This window comes from Nicotiana tomentosiformis, chromosome 5 (assembly GCF_000390325.3).
Source record: "Nicotiana tomentosiformis chromosome 5, ASM39032v3, whole genome shotgun sequence".
Taxonomy (NCBI): Eukaryota; Viridiplantae; Streptophyta; class Magnoliopsida; order Solanales; family Solanaceae; genus Nicotiana; species Nicotiana tomentosiformis.
In genome coordinates, this window is record NC_090816.1 from 22,470,506 (window position 1) to 22,485,858 (window position 15,353).

At 36.5% G+C, this 15,353-nt stretch overlaps 1 protein-coding gene and 1 long non-coding RNA gene across 5 annotated transcripts; both read left to right on the plus strand.

The window, feature by feature from the left end:
• Positions 1-2,353: 2,353 nt before the first annotated feature.
• LOC104116968 (ABC transporter G family member 6) lies at positions 2,354-5,891 on the plus strand. Its single transcript, XM_009627929.4, has 2 exons — positions 2,354-3,454; positions 4,110-5,891. Exons 1-2 carry the CDS (start codon positions 2,711-2,713, stop codon positions 5,616-5,618), a joined length of 2,253 nt encoding a protein of 750 aa, XP_009626224.1. The 5' UTR covers positions 2,354-2,710; the 3' UTR covers positions 5,619-5,891.
• A 3,000-nt stretch (positions 5,892-8,891) lies between these two features.
• LOC108948645 (uncharacterized) lies at positions 8,892-14,054 on the plus strand. 4 transcript variants are annotated; one of them, XR_011415966.1, is made up of 4 exons: positions 8,892-9,989; positions 10,068-10,196; positions 10,279-11,009; positions 11,087-12,314. It is a non-coding gene; the product is annotated as an uncharacterized lncRNA (long non-coding RNA). The 4 variants fall into 4 exon arrangements; XR_011415967.1 differs by having other exon boundaries at positions 8,901-9,989; positions 10,114-10,196; XR_004512278.2 differs by adding an exon at positions 12,420-14,054 and having other exon boundaries at positions 8,984-10,196; positions 11,087-11,723.
• Positions 14,055-15,353: the final 1,299 nt, after the last annotated feature.

Here is a 15,353-nt window from a genome sequence, read left to right on the forward strand (position 1 = left end):
GAAAGTTTGATGGATTCACGGGTCCTTCCATAAAGCAAGCTAAAGAACTGCTTTAGGCCCTATATTTGTGGAGATCTCATTTTTTGTTACACCTAATAGGTTATATTTAAGTTTAAAAATAAAAATTGTGAAGTGAAATTTTTTGATTTCTTTCTTTAACAAATATAGAGAAGAAGAATTTGCAACTGTTATGATTTTTGCCAAGGAAATTGCACTTGAAATGAATATCGAACCCGAATTTTATAAGAAACGTGTGATGTATAGAAAGTAACAATTTGATAAGTATGTTGATAATGAAATCTCAAGATCTTTCGAAAAGTCCTTTAGAGGACGGGTTATTCACATTTCATTTGATGGTCATAGGCGAATTGATAGCTAAGCAGTGAGATTCCTCGGGAAAAAAATAGAGATGTCTCCTACGTTACCCATTGATTACTTTTATATAGTAGACAAGGCTATTTTTTCACTTTAAAATATATTTGAACAATTCAAAGCATATGAAAATATTTTTGATTTTCTATTTAGTGGTAAAAACTAAGATCACTCAATGATGGAAATTTGAAAAAAATATTGTATTTAATCTTGAATGTTCCTCAAAGCATAATAATCAATTTGATATTGATGGTTGACATTTATTTTTTGAATTAAAAGTATTAAGGAAAATAGTACAATTAGAAGATAGATGTTTAATTGATACACTCAATCAAATAAAAAGATTTGATTCTTTTCCAAATGCCTATATTGCTTATGGAATAATATTAATAACTCATGTTACCGTTGCTTAATTGGAAAGAAGTTTTCAAAATTAAAATTATTAAAATCTTACCTAAGATCAATAATGTCTCAAGAAAAGTTAAGTGGATTAGTTATATTGCCAATTGAAAAATACTTATTAGTACGAGTATAAGTAAGTTATTAAGAACTTTGTATTTAAGAAAAGCTAGAAAAATGAACTTTAAATAAATAAATAAATAAATTTAAAAAGTTAAGGCCCCTTATAATATTTAGCTTTAGGCCACAAAATTCATCGGGTCACCCGGAATGGATTGTATGAGATCATAATCATCATCCCTGCCGCATTTTTCCACCAATAATATTTGGCAAAACAGTAGATAACCATCTATACCTACTTCCGTAAGACCCAAGAAACCTGGCATGTACAGAACAAACCCCCCTCGAATATAATTCATGTTGCTCATCTTCCTCAAATAACATCCACCCACGTGTCCTCCAAAACGTCCAATCCCTCCCCTGATGCAACAAAGCATCGCGTATTTATGTAGAATTCGAGAAAGGACTGTACTCCAAGAAGTGTGATATACACAATCTATCCTAATGTAAATATGATTTAAAGTTTATAAATTTTTATAACGATTTTAAGTTAATATATAATAATAATTAAATTTACAGTAGATATTTATAAATTTTTATTGAATTTCTTAATATATATATATATATATATATATATATATATATATATATATATATATATATGTATGTTGAATTCCGCCGCTATGCACCCCAACCCCCAACGCCCATACCAACAAAGCCAAACGTGTAGATAAAAAGGATTAGGAGATTTAGGTCACCTGACTACCTATCTCAAGTCCGCTCTCACCACAATTTAATTAATTCAATATTCTTATACTAAGCCTCGTTTTAACAACATTTTCAGAATATCTTCCTCTTAAACATTACACCCCCCCCCCCCCCCACACACACAAAAAAAAAAAAACCCAACTATTAGGGCCAAGAATATGATATGAATTAATAATATACCATGCGTGATCATATTCTATTATATACATATTTTTTCTTTATTTAGCAAATTTTAGGAAATCATATTAACAATCTTTTAGGTTGACAAATTTTAATGAGGATCCTTTAATTAAACCCTAACCCACCTCCCAAACCCTCATCCCTAAAACTTTAATATGCATTGATTTTATATCAAGATTGCAAGATAGTGATAGTTATATTAATCTCTTCCTCCAAAACAATAAATATTTATCCTTATACGGAATTTACACCAAATAAAGTAATTTAATATTAGCAGTTAAAAATTAAAGTGAGACTACCTATCACTTAATCATATCTTGCATTCATTGAACACCAATTGCGGTAATTTTTTACGAACCCCACTCACCCTCAAGTCTGAAAAATGATTCAAATAAAATACGTGTATATATATATATATGGTGTTAGTAATAAAATAGGATATCCTCCTCTTAAACGCTAAACCCTACCCCACCATGACCCAAGAATTTAATACGGAATATGAACATTAAATTAATTAGATATCAAAATCATAAATCAAAATCTCTATATATAGTAACACATCATAGAACAGGCAGTAGGCCAGCTTCTTTTGCTTTTCTTGAAGAGAAATACAAGAGTTTGAAATTGTTTTAGACAATCCATTCAGTCTCTATTTCACACACAAACTGCTTACCTACTTCCAATCTACTACATAACATTAGTCTCAAAAACTATATATCATTCACATTTCCATTATAAGTTCCCACAAAATTCTTCCCATTTCATTTCAGTGCTCTCAAATTCTGTCTTACCAAAAATGTTATCACAAATTATAGAATAACCCGTCTTCCTATAAAGGTTAAGAATTCAACTGAGCATCTCAAGTGACGGAATTAAATATTTCAATTGAGGGTTTCGATAAAAAAATTTCACACTGTCAGAGTGGTAACAAATGTCACGGATAGTAGCGGAGAATACATTGCAAGGGGGAGAAAGTGTACAATTTTATGATCAAAGAGTACAACCCATGGAAATGTCACAGGCCAGCGCGTACAGTTCACCGACCCTTGGTCAGTTATTGAAGCGCGTGGGCGATGTCAGAAAGGAAGTCACCGGCGACGAAACTCCGGTACACCAAGTTCTTGATATGAGTGATCCAGGCATTCAACAAAACTCTCTTCCATTTGTACTCTCCTTCAATAACCTCACATACAGCGTAAAAGTCCGTCGTAAAATGACTTTCCCGACGTTATTCCGGCAACCCGTCGCCGGAACCGCCGCAGCCACCGGAGAGCCTGTTCCCGGAGAAAACTTGTTCACGAGAACAAAAGTGCTCCTCGACAACATCTCCGGCGAGGCGCGTGACGGAGAAATCGTCGCCGTTCTAGGCGCGTCAGGCTCGGGAAAATCGACACTCATCGACGGGTTAGCTAATCGGATTGCAAAAGAAAGCTTGAAAGGAACTATAACGTTAAATGGGGAGCCACTGGATTCAAGATTGTTGAAAGTAATTTCAGCATACGTCATGCAAGATGATCTTTTATATCCAATGTTAACAGTTGAAGAAACATTAATGTTTGCTGCTGAATTCAGACTTCCTCGTACTCTGTCCAAATCAAAGAAGAAAATGAGAGTACAAGCTTTGATTGATCAACTAGGGTTACGAAATGCTGCAAAAACTATCATAGGTGATGAGGTACGTAAGCTTTTCATAAATTATTATAATCACAATTTTGAGTTTACGAACTTGATAAATATAGAGCGCATTCAAATAAATAGAATCAGTAAACATCCAATATCATGAAAAGCATACTAATAATATAAGAGTATGATAAATTCCACTCTTACAAAATAGTAAACTAGACTCACACGCTCATTCTATTTCTCTAAGTAGAGCTCTTTGCATCGCAATAGTTAGCTGTTGTCTGGCTTAGCTTTCATAGGTGTAGACAGAATAAAGCGTTCATAATAAAGACGTTTACGGTCTATTCTTGATTCAACACACTTTCACTGTGATATTCGAGTAGATATTGTTACTTTTTCTCGACCATAGTTCTAATATTATTTGATTGGATTATCAAATCTTTTATTTCTCTTGAGGCACATAGAGTATGGAAGGGAAAATAAACATGCATATTGATAATATAACGATAAATTTCACTCTTACAAAATAGTACACTAGACTCACATATATATAGGTGCTATATTAGATCATTATAGTGAAATGTTGTTATATAAAGCATATAATATAATATAACATTAAAGACCGATTTCAAATAAAACTTAGCCATTATAATGAAATGTTGTTATAAAGAATGATTGTTATAGAGGTCTAATTATATTTCCAACAGGGTCATCGTGGAGTGTCCGGGGGCGAACGACGACGAGTTTCCATAGGAATTGATATTATTCATGACCCCATCATCTTGTTTCTCGATGAACCAACTTCAGGACTTGATTCCACTAGTGCATACATGGTAGTGAAAGTTCTTCAAAGAATTGCTCAAAGTGGAAGTATTGTGATCATGTCAATTCATCAGCCAAGTTATAGAATTCTTAGTTTATTGGATCGTATGCTTTTCTTGTCCCGTGGACAAACTGTTTATAGTGGATCCCCTATGAATCTTCCACATTTCTTTGCTGATTTTGGTCATCCGATACCAGATAATGAAAATCGGACAGAGTTCGCCCTGGATTTAATTCGTGAGCTAGAAGGATCCCCAGGAGGGACAAAAAGTTTGGTTGAGTTCAATAAAACATGGCAAAATACAAAAAGGCAGAGCAATCAAAATTGTGAAATAGTAACTCCAACACATGGATTATCATTGAAGGAAGCAATAAGTGCAAGCATTTCAAGAGGTAAATTGGTTTCAGGAACAACAAGTGATCACACTTCCCCTGCTTCAATGGTTCCTACATACGCGAATCCCTTTTGGATCGAAATGACTACGTTGTCCAAGAGATCGTTTACTAATTCGTGGAGGGTGCCCGAGCTATTTGGCATTCGTTTAGGTGCAATCGTTGTCACGGGGTTCATCTTAGCTACCATGTTTTGGCAACTTGACAATTCACCTAAAGGTGTTCAAGAAAGACTTGGTTTTTTTGCATTTGCAATGTCAACAACTTTCTATACTTGTGCTGATGCATTGCCTGTTTTTCTACAAGAAAGGTACATTTTTATGAGGGAAACAGCTTATAATGCATATAGGAGATCTTCTTATTGTCTATCTCATGCTTTGGTTTCTTTACCAGCATTGATTTTCCTATCATTTGCATTTGCTGCTATAACTTTTTGGGCAGTTGGACTTGATGGTGGATTTTCTGGTTTCTTGTTCTATTTTGGGATAATTTTAGCCTCTTTTTGGGCTGGAAATTCATTTGTCACATTCCTTTCTGGAGTTGTACCTAGTGTTATGCTAGGATACACAATTGTTGTGGCAATTCTTGCCTATTTCTTGCTCTTCTCTGGATTTTTTATGAATCGCGATCGAATCCCACCTTATTGGATATGGTTTCACTATCTTTCCTTAGTGAAGTATCCATATGAAGCTGTATTACAAAATGAATTTGATGATCCAACAAAATGTTTTGTTAAGGGAATTCAAATGTTTGATAATTCACCACTTGGATCAGTGCCAATTGCTTTGAAAGAGAAGTTGTTGAGTACAATGAGTAATACATTGAATGTCAAGATTACTGGATCTACTTGTGTGACTACTGGAGCTGATATATTGGTACAACAAGGGATTACTGAGTTAAGTATGTGGGGTTGCTTGTGGATTACTATTGCATGGGGGTTTTTCTTTAGGGTTTTGTTTTACTTCAGTTTGTTGCTTGGAAGTAAGAACAAGAGAAGGTAACGTCTTACTCGAGGTCAGAGGTGAATCTAGAATTTGAATACAGCACGAGCTCGAGCGTCCACTGGATCTATCATCGTTAAGGGTTGTGTTTGAATTGTAAACAATGAAGTCCCTCTTCGGCGGGATATTTGTCTCTTCTTTTTTTTTAGTTTATAAAAAATGTGTTCTTCTAGATTTTCTTTTTCACTTGAAGGTACTTTTTGATTGTAATAGAATAAATGTAACTTTTTTTTGACAGTTTGATCGACTAAATGATTATTATTTCAAAGTTGAGTTAGGTGCAAAACAGTTGGAATTATTGGAATTTAAGACAAGAAAAAGTAAGTTGCTTGAAGTAAAATGTAGAAAAAGTGATACTATATAGTCGTTCTCGAAATAGTAGCCGAAAAATGTGTGTATATATATACACACACAATACACACACACATTTCTGTATTATATACAAAAATTATACAAATTTTAAATATTTTTACGGCTACCGAATATAAATAATTTCGGCCGCGGGCTAAAAATGATCTTTGCGCATTGCAGCCATGCCCATATGTAGGTCACCAAAAGTAACGTTAATGAACTTAAATTTGCATCCTAATTAATGTCACTATGTATATGAGCAATTGGAGAATTTGAACTTGTAAAATTTAAGGAATTGAGTTTATCTGTGATTAATCAAATAGAGAGATGTGTCACTATTCAATTTGATGCTTCTTGTTCTAAAAACAAGTCAATGCAAGCCAAAGCAATTAATTATTGCATGGATATATACGCGGAGAAGATACTAATGGATATATACGCGGAGAAGATACTAATCAATAGTATAGAAACTATATCTAGTCAAATTTGCTTAATTATTACTCGTAGATAGAACAATGATACATATATGCTTAATTGAAAAACTATATTTTTATTAATAAATAGTGCACTTAAATAGCCAGCGCCAGTTAAAATTTATAAACAAATACAGATCTTTGTTCTTATCCTTAATAGTGACATACACAATAAGACTAATAAGTTGATTCGAGATCTAGCTATTAATCTCTTGGCCCCAAAAAATAATTTTTTCGATAAAATCAGTTAATTAGGGTACGGATTGATAAATGTTTCAAACTTTCAGTCAGATGTCTATTCATTGCTCACAATATGCTCCAAACCCAAACGAGAAGATTTCCACACTCACGGCTGGCAGCACATGCATGTGGTAATGTGGTTTCGTGTTAGTTTTAGCCAAAGTGAAACATTACCAAACGTCTATATTTATCTCAGTAATGGCAGCTTCCCCAGCAAACTTCTGTCCGAGAAACTTCCACAAGACTCAAGGAAGAAATACAAAAATTGGCCGGTCGATCGAAACTAATTATATTCCCTACCTAAAAAGTATATAAAAATATGTATTATATATATAAAATATATATTTTATCGGCTATTATTTTTTAGATCGGCTAAAAAGATATATTTTTCAAGAAGATTCAATGTAAGTGATGTTGGTTTATTATCAAAACTTAATTTATATGTCGGTAATTTTAGTCAGTGGAGCCACCTTATAGGAAGGGGTATCAAATGATATCCCTTTGCGGAAACAATACACTGTGTAGCTAGGTAAAAAAATATATGTATATATACTATGTATTGACTCCCCTTAATTTCCTAGTATGTTTACTTTTATATATTTTGACACCCCTTAACGAAAATTCTGGCTCCGCTACTGATTTTAGTATACGGATGTCAATTTTCTAGTTTTACTCGTTACATTATTTTCAAGAGGTTTCCAATCTACCACCAAAGGATAAGGTGCAGTGAATGAGACTATTCTTCCCTTAACTAAAGGTTTTGGGTTCGAGCCCTGGGTATGGAAAAATCCTTGGTAGGGAGCGCTTCTCCTCGAATCGGGCCCTACGCAACGCAAATTCAGATATAGTCGAGCTCCAATATGTGCAACGGACTCTGGGTGGGAAACCAAAAACAATAGTTCCAATCTATTACGTATTTACATGTCGTTTCTTACTAGAACATATGACATCCTTTATAGGAATGTACCGAGAAAATCGACAAATCACATTAAATCGATAATCCGAGTTACATTGAAAAAAATTCAATTAGTGATTCAATTTGATTTGATTTGATATTGAAGAAAAAACAACTCAGTTACAATTGGTTTGATATAGTTTTAAATATTAAAAAAATCAAACTGAAACTAAACCAACCCGGCATTACATGTATTCAATTTTTAAAATTATTTCTTGTAATGTAATTTATAACTATTTCTTATATTTTTCATAGTTTTTGTCTTTTAACATATTATTTCAAGTTTGGACATAGAATTTTTGAATAGTCCAATAATTTTTAGAGAAATATAATTTTTTTGTCGCTCTAAAAAATAATAGCCGGTAAAATATATATTTTTATATATATGCATATAATATATAAAAATATACATATCATATTCACTTTTTGACTAGTGAATGTAATGTGTTTTGATCGACCGGCCAATCTTGTATTTTGCCCTAAGTTTTAAAGCTCATAGATGTTAGTAACTCAAATGAAGTTCAAACCAAAATCAAATTAATACTAATATTAACAAAAAAAATTCAATTCAACATAGGTGTATGACCCAAAAAATAGATTTGGGTTTTTTACAATTAGATTTTTTGAAAAATAGGATTAATCATAGTCAATATTAATATCCAAAAATAAATCTAGTATTTTACGGCGAGTATTTAACGTATAACATTAAAGACGACAACTTGGGATAATAAGGGAGCAATAATGACATGAAAATATAAATGAGGACAATAAATGACTATCAAATAGTAAATGAGACAAAGATAACCCGACAAAGATGAGTTCCTTGAATGTTTTTCTGATAATGATGAATGGTGATAAACAATCTTAGATCGGGAGAAGAGGGATAAAATAAGGAAAGTGTAAAGTCATGCTTTATTTCTATTCAATAAAGTGAGAATCTTGTACACAGAATGTTGGTGAAATTCTTTACAAAAAGTCCAATCCCTTTTCTAATCTACATCTATTCTTATTTATAAGGGCACATGGGAATCTAAATTCTAAAGTTGGTCGTCCTTTCAAGCTGAGAATGGATGCTCGTCCTCGTCTTCTGCCAAGCCAGTTCGACCTCGGCACCGCTTTATCCTTCACCTTTGACTCGACCTTTTGGAGTCATCTCGACGCGCCACCACTGTCGTAGACTTTATTATAGTTGACTGGGTCAAATATGTCATATGAAGTTTTTACCCATACAGTTAGTCCCTCCGCTTGTCGAGGTCATCCTTAGGGACAAGTTGGATAAACGGATAATGATGGATGTGGTCATCGTCAGAGGCGGACGACGTAGCGTTATGAGAGACACATATTTCAAATATATGTCGTCTTGGTTTTCCCGAGTGACCTTTGGAGAGAACCTGACGTGGCTGAGACGTGACATCAGGCATCATAGTGACCCAATGATTCACGTCAGAACACGCGTAGTTTTCGGATTGGCTATGTTGTTTTGACTGCGGCTGCCATCTTGATGAGTCGCTTCGAATCCCGAGGTCCAACCTTTTATCACCACTAATTTGAATTTATTCTTCATTTTCTCTCAAACCTCTTTGCTTTGCCAATTAATTACTATTTTTTCTTCCATTTACTTAACTTGCTTTCACCCTTTTTCTATTTCTTCGTAAACATGTTTAGCTCTCTTTCCGGCGCTCATGGCGGAGATGACCTCAGTATGAATAAGGGGGTTCTGACCACCCTACTAGTTGTTACGTCCTCCATCTGTGGGGGAGACACGCCGCCGCTGTTGAAGCATAGGTTCTTCCCTCGGTGGATGACATAGTTCCACGCAATCCTGACGCGAAACCGGACTTGCAACGACAGCCGGAGGGGTGGTTGAGGCTTTCCGGTCTTCTTTAATGGCGAAGAGTTTGGAAGAATTTAGGGCAGAATATAGCATTTCCGACCAAGTGGATCTCGTACATGCGGGCGATGATGACGTGTACACTCACTGTCCAGGGTACTATACCTTGGATGCCTACCTCTTCACCATCGGCTATTCTTTTCCTCTTTCCCTTTGGTGGAGGAATTCTGACGCCATTACCGAGTCTGTCCAGCCAAACTCGTGCCCTTGATGTATAAAATAATCATGATTCTATCTAATTTTGTCAAGTTGACCGGCGTCGAGATTACTCTACGGCACTTCGTGCACCTGTAGCTTCTACCGGTGAACTATGTTGAACGTTCGCCACCGTGGAAGCAAATCCATGGTCGTTAAGATGGATGTCAAGGGTAGTCGGTAGTTTTGGCTTGAATTTTTCTTTGTCTTGACCGAGTCCTTTATGGATGATGTCACGGACTTCCCGGAGGCTTGGAACCGTGCCCGTAAGTGTTTCTACTCGCTCATGTTCCTTTCTATGATCATGTGTGTTTGATTTTGCGATTGGATCCTTCCTGTTCTAGAGCTACTGCTCGGAACCTCCAATTGGTGTCTCACCTTGCTAACTAGGTCAAGCATGTCCTTCCTCATACTGCGGGGATCCGGGACTAGCCTAGCTTTGGCAAAAATACATATTGATTCCCCCTCAAGAGGTAATATGGGTACGTCGTCTTTAGTTGATGTTGCATTCATATTCGTCGATCTCATTGCGTTTAACTTTGTGCTTCTTAATAGGTCCTTCCAAGAAGGCTGTCAAGAAGAACCTGGTGCCGACACCTTCTTTCAGGTAAATCAGTGATGTCACCTTATTTACTCCTGCCTCTGGTTTGACTATTGTGTTTGCTCTTCCCCCCAGCTTCTTCCCAGGTTGTGGATGATGACGTTTCCCTGCGCGGCACAAACATGAGGCCCCAAAAGAGGAGGGTCGTAGATGGGGGAGCTAGTATACCAGGGGTGGTTGACTTGTCTGAAGCCTTCCTCGAGGCTAAGGTGAAGGATGTCTTTGGTCGTGGGGGATGTAGGTGTGACCCTAGATGATCCTGATGATCCGTTATTTTGAAGGGAATGAGGCCGTCATGAATGCCTCTTCCGATGATCCTGCACTTCCTTGGTGCAAGGAGACTCCATCTTCCGAACAAGCTCATGTGGCTTCCCCGACTGATAAAGGAAAGGACAAATTATCGGTCGAGCAATGCGATGAGCGGGCTGAGTCCATTGGAGATGAGTCTCACTCTGAATTCGATCCCGAAGAGGATGAGATGATTGATAGCGGGACGACTCAAATTGAGGTGAGAGTAGAAGGAGGGTCGAGGACGATCACGATCCCGGTATATCATGACCTACTTAAAAATACTGAGGTCGTGATTCAGGCTTTCATCCCTTTCTGTTTCGATGTGGAGCATCAAATTCCTGGGGAGTTGAGTGACAACACTCTATCTAAGAGCATTTTCGGCCTTGCTTTCAGGGTAAGTCATTTTCCTTTTTTTGGCTTTGGTTCACTTTTGAATCTTACCTTATTTCCTCTATTTTCCTTTACGTATAGGTCGTTATCCAGGAGATCGAGAGTGTACGGAGATCAAAGGCGGAAGCAGGTTTACTACAAAATAAGGATGAAGTTTGAGGAGTACCAAGGGCGGTACAAGGAGGCTAAGAGGAGGCTTCATGAGGGGGTGATGTGACCGTCCTGAGGGGGGAGCTGAAAAAGAAGGACGAAGAGTTGCTCGAATCTGTGGAGCAGCTCAGTTCCCTGAAAGAAATGTTGAAGAGGAAGGATGAGGAGCTTGAGCTAAGTAGGGGCGTTGAGGCTCAGTGTCACAATCTCTAGAGCTAGGTCGACCAGCTATAGGATCAGTTGAATGAGTGTCAGTTCAAAGTGGACGGGCTTATGAGGGAGGTAGCTGATAAGAAAAAACTGTTGGAAGAGGCGTAGTCTTCTTAGAGACAAGCTCGGAGGAGAGTTTCCCTTTTCAAGCTGGCGAATAGAAGTCTCTGTGCTGATAGGGATAACATTCAGTCGACGGTTGATGCTAAATAGGCTCGGCTTGAGGAGAGGATTGGCGAACTGGAGAATGAGAATGCCAAATTGCATGAGCGATCTTCTGCTGCGGTGAATGAGAATGTTGAGTTTCTTGAACGGTCTTCCATTTCACGTGTTACACCCCATGTTCCTGTACGTGAAAGTACGTCGTAAGTCAATTGCTTTAAGCTTGAAAATGAGATCCTCTTTGAAAGTATAGAAAGTGATTTAATGATGTTACGTCCTATTTTCGCAAGCCTTTAAGAGTTATCATTCTAGGACAAATATTTCTAAGAGGACATGTTGTTACACCCCGTACTTAAGACGTCACTGTCATTAGGATTATCTAATGTAAGCTCAAAAAAGACGAAATCGTTCTACAAGGATAAAAAAGGTTTACCGAAGTCTTAACTAAGTTAAGATGAATATGAGACTTGTTAATCATGATTTAAATAATTTTGAAGTCATGATATGACTATATATGATGTTTGGATATGAAATATAAAATTTGGGGAAAATCGGATTTAAGTTGCGGAAAAACCGACTAAGGATTTTCCTTGTAATGAAGCTTTTTGAGTAATACATTTCGTAACCCTTATTATGTATTTTTGGGAAATCTTATATTCCACATTGAAGGTATTTAGGTCTATTGTCTAACACATTTAACTGTTTGTCGATATGATATCGGAGTAGAGATATATTCGCGTTTGTGCGAGACTGCACAAGCAGCACCCATGGGACCCACAAAGTCGGGGGGAAATTCCAGCTTGTATTTAACTCAATTCTCCGTAGTTTTATCTCATTTTTCTGGTCCAAAACAGTTCCTAAATGCTCTCCAATGGTTCCTTCATGATTCTAGGGTGAGAACCTAAGATAAAAACATGAATCCAACGCTAGAAATCCAGTGGTGCTTGCTAGATCGTAGTTCTTCGTCTTGTGGCTATTTTGGAGGGTTCTTCAAAGGTAAGTAACCTCATATTTCGTGTTGTTCTTGTTTATTAAGGTAATAATCAGTCCCTTATTCATATATATTAGATTTTCAAGGCGAACTACAAGTGTTTACACACCAACTTGAACACCAAAAGTTGATTCAAGAAGAGAATACAACACCTATAGTGTTGTGGTGTTATTGAGGATAGTTGTGGGATGTGCACGGCTGAAATTTCGTGTTTTTTATACTGTTTAAGGTGAGTATAAAATCCTACTACATGTACTTGAATTTGTTTGTGTGTTGGTTACATTATTTGAGCAAAATACTACAAGAGGAGACTTGAAATAGTTTGAGATGTTATGGGTTTTAATGGACTGTTTTGGAAAGGTTGTTTCCAAGAACTATAAATGGCTGGAAAATGGGAAAAATAACTTGATTATGATATGGTTTTTGTTGTTATTCATATCTATATGTTTATCAAGTTAATTGGTGAAAGAAGCATACGAAACTTGAGATTGATAGTGAAGATTAGCCTAAGTCACTTCTATGACGTTGTATTGCCATTGAGGGTTGTTGTAAGATAAATATAACTTAGATTTGTTCTTTAAACTACTGTAGTAGGTATGTATATTGTGCTCTTTCATGTGCTTAAGGTTATCTTTATATTGATTAAGTTAAATGGATGGACTAGACATGAACTAGTGAATAAAGTTGCCAATTGAAGATACTTGGAGTTGTGGATTATTTTCTTTGTTATAAATATATGGTATAAGGCTGGAATCATTGATGAATGACTTCATTATCATGTTAATGATACTAGTAAGTTAAAGTAAGAAATCTATAAAGGGTGGTATGGGGTATACAGATTCCAATTGGACTTGTAGCTCGTCGTGAAGTAGTTGTGACTTGTTGTTGTTATATGGTGTCTTGCTATTGATAATTATGTATTGCTGGATTTATCTGGTAATTGTTGTTGGTATATGGTATTGGAGGAGGCTCTTGTTATAGGGGAGATGCTGCCCAAATTTACATAAACGAGCTACTAGTTTAAGTTGCGGACTTATCCTTTACTCAACACTGATTTTGAATCTCCTTATGCTATGGTAGATTGAGTTGAGTTGTTTAAAGAATTGATTGAAACGTATTAAGGACTCAATGGAGTTAAGGTATGTTAAGTCTATCCATTCTTTCCTTTTGGAATGATCCATATGATACAAACGAAATGTGCAAACGCGAAACTTTCATAAATGACTATATTCATAGAAGTACTAGGGGTGCCTATGTTCTTGATTCCCCATGTGTCATATTATTATATCTTCTGTTCATGGGTATTAGAAAAATACGTAAGTTTCTAAAGTTTATCCGAAGGCATATTGATCTTATGACATTCCGAGAAATCTTACTGACTTACTTCATTAGGTATTGCATTCATTTATACATGTACATTGACCCATGACCAGATAGCGTTATATATGCATATATTATATGTATATGGGATATGGGAAAAGGTTATGGCGTTATATATGCACCACCACCTGATTAGCTGGTATACGTTGATGATTTCGCCCATAGTGGATGAGATGATGAGATGATATGATGGGATCCCTTTAGAGGCTTGATGACGTTATGTACGCATATACCTATGCATAGTATGGCATTTATACGCATATGCATGACATAATAATTTTTTCATGATTCACAGAGCTATTCGGAATTACAGGTTGAGTTATTTACTCTATGTTTATTTCATGTCTTTTATATACTACTGTCATGCTTTACATACTCGTTACTTTATTTGTACGGATGTCCCTTTTACCTGGGGACATTGCGTTTCATGCCCGCAGGTCCCGATAGACATGTTGAGAGTCCACCTAGTAGGTTATCAGCTCAGCGAAAGGTGTTGGTGCACTCCACTTGTTACGGAGTTGCCTATCTAGTCAGTATGATTTGGACATGTATTGATTGGTATGGTGGGGCCATATATCAAACCTTATGACACTTATGTAGTCGTAGAGGCTTGTAGATAGCTGTCATATATATGGATACTTGTATGGCCTTATCGGCCTATGTTTTGAGTATACAAATGATCATGTCGGCTTTATAGGCCCATATGTCACATGCATAAGATTCTATATCATGTTGGGCCATCCCATATCGAGTATTCTCTTATGTTTACTTCTAGTTATCTCATGACGTTATTTCTGGTTCATTTACCAATGATAATATGATAAGAAGGATACGTTACGTTAGTACTCGATTGAGTTAGGCACCGGGTGCCTGTCGTGGCCCTACGGTTTGGGTCGTGACATCACGTGCCTTTGAGTTCCAGCCCATTCCACGAGAACAGTACGAAGAGTGGATTCTTGTTGAGGCTCAGGTAGATATGGTCTGAGATTTAGGCCAGACGGGCTTCGTTTATGAAAATACCTTGGAGGAGGCTCTAATAAAAGGTCGTGATGCCCAGTTGGCTTGCGGTTACAACCCTGACACCCCTTAGCATGACTCAGAGGGTGATGGAGAAGAAGATCTTCCTGATCTTGAAGATAGCGCCTCGTGTGACTCTGCTTTTGGTCGAGATCATGATGAAGCATGTGGCAGAGATCAAGGCGAAGGCAGTTTTTAGGTGTTCCGTGCTTAATTTTGTTTAGCCCCTTGTTCTATTCTTTCCTTTTTTGTTGGCATATTCATGCGCCTTTGTAAAGAATCTTATCTAAATGTTAAAGTTAACTTTTGTTTGATGCCTACCTTTTCTATCCTTGCATATTTTTTGTTCAGTGGTAGTGTGCTTTTAAATAGCTTTTTTTCGTCTTTGTGGTTTTGGATGTACTTATGTATTTCTTTCCTTTTTGTTGTTACTTCTTG

Bases quoted from the DNA above. Each gene is read 5' to 3' on its own strand.
- LOC104116968 (XM_009627929.4), top strand. From the start codon at position 2,711: ATGTCACGGATAGTAGCGGAGAATACATTGCAAGGGGGAGAAAGTGTA. The intron at 3,455-4,109 runs GTACGTAAGCTT...TATTTCCAACAG, and splicing joins AAACTATCATAGGTGATGAG to GGTCATCGTGGAGTGTCCGG.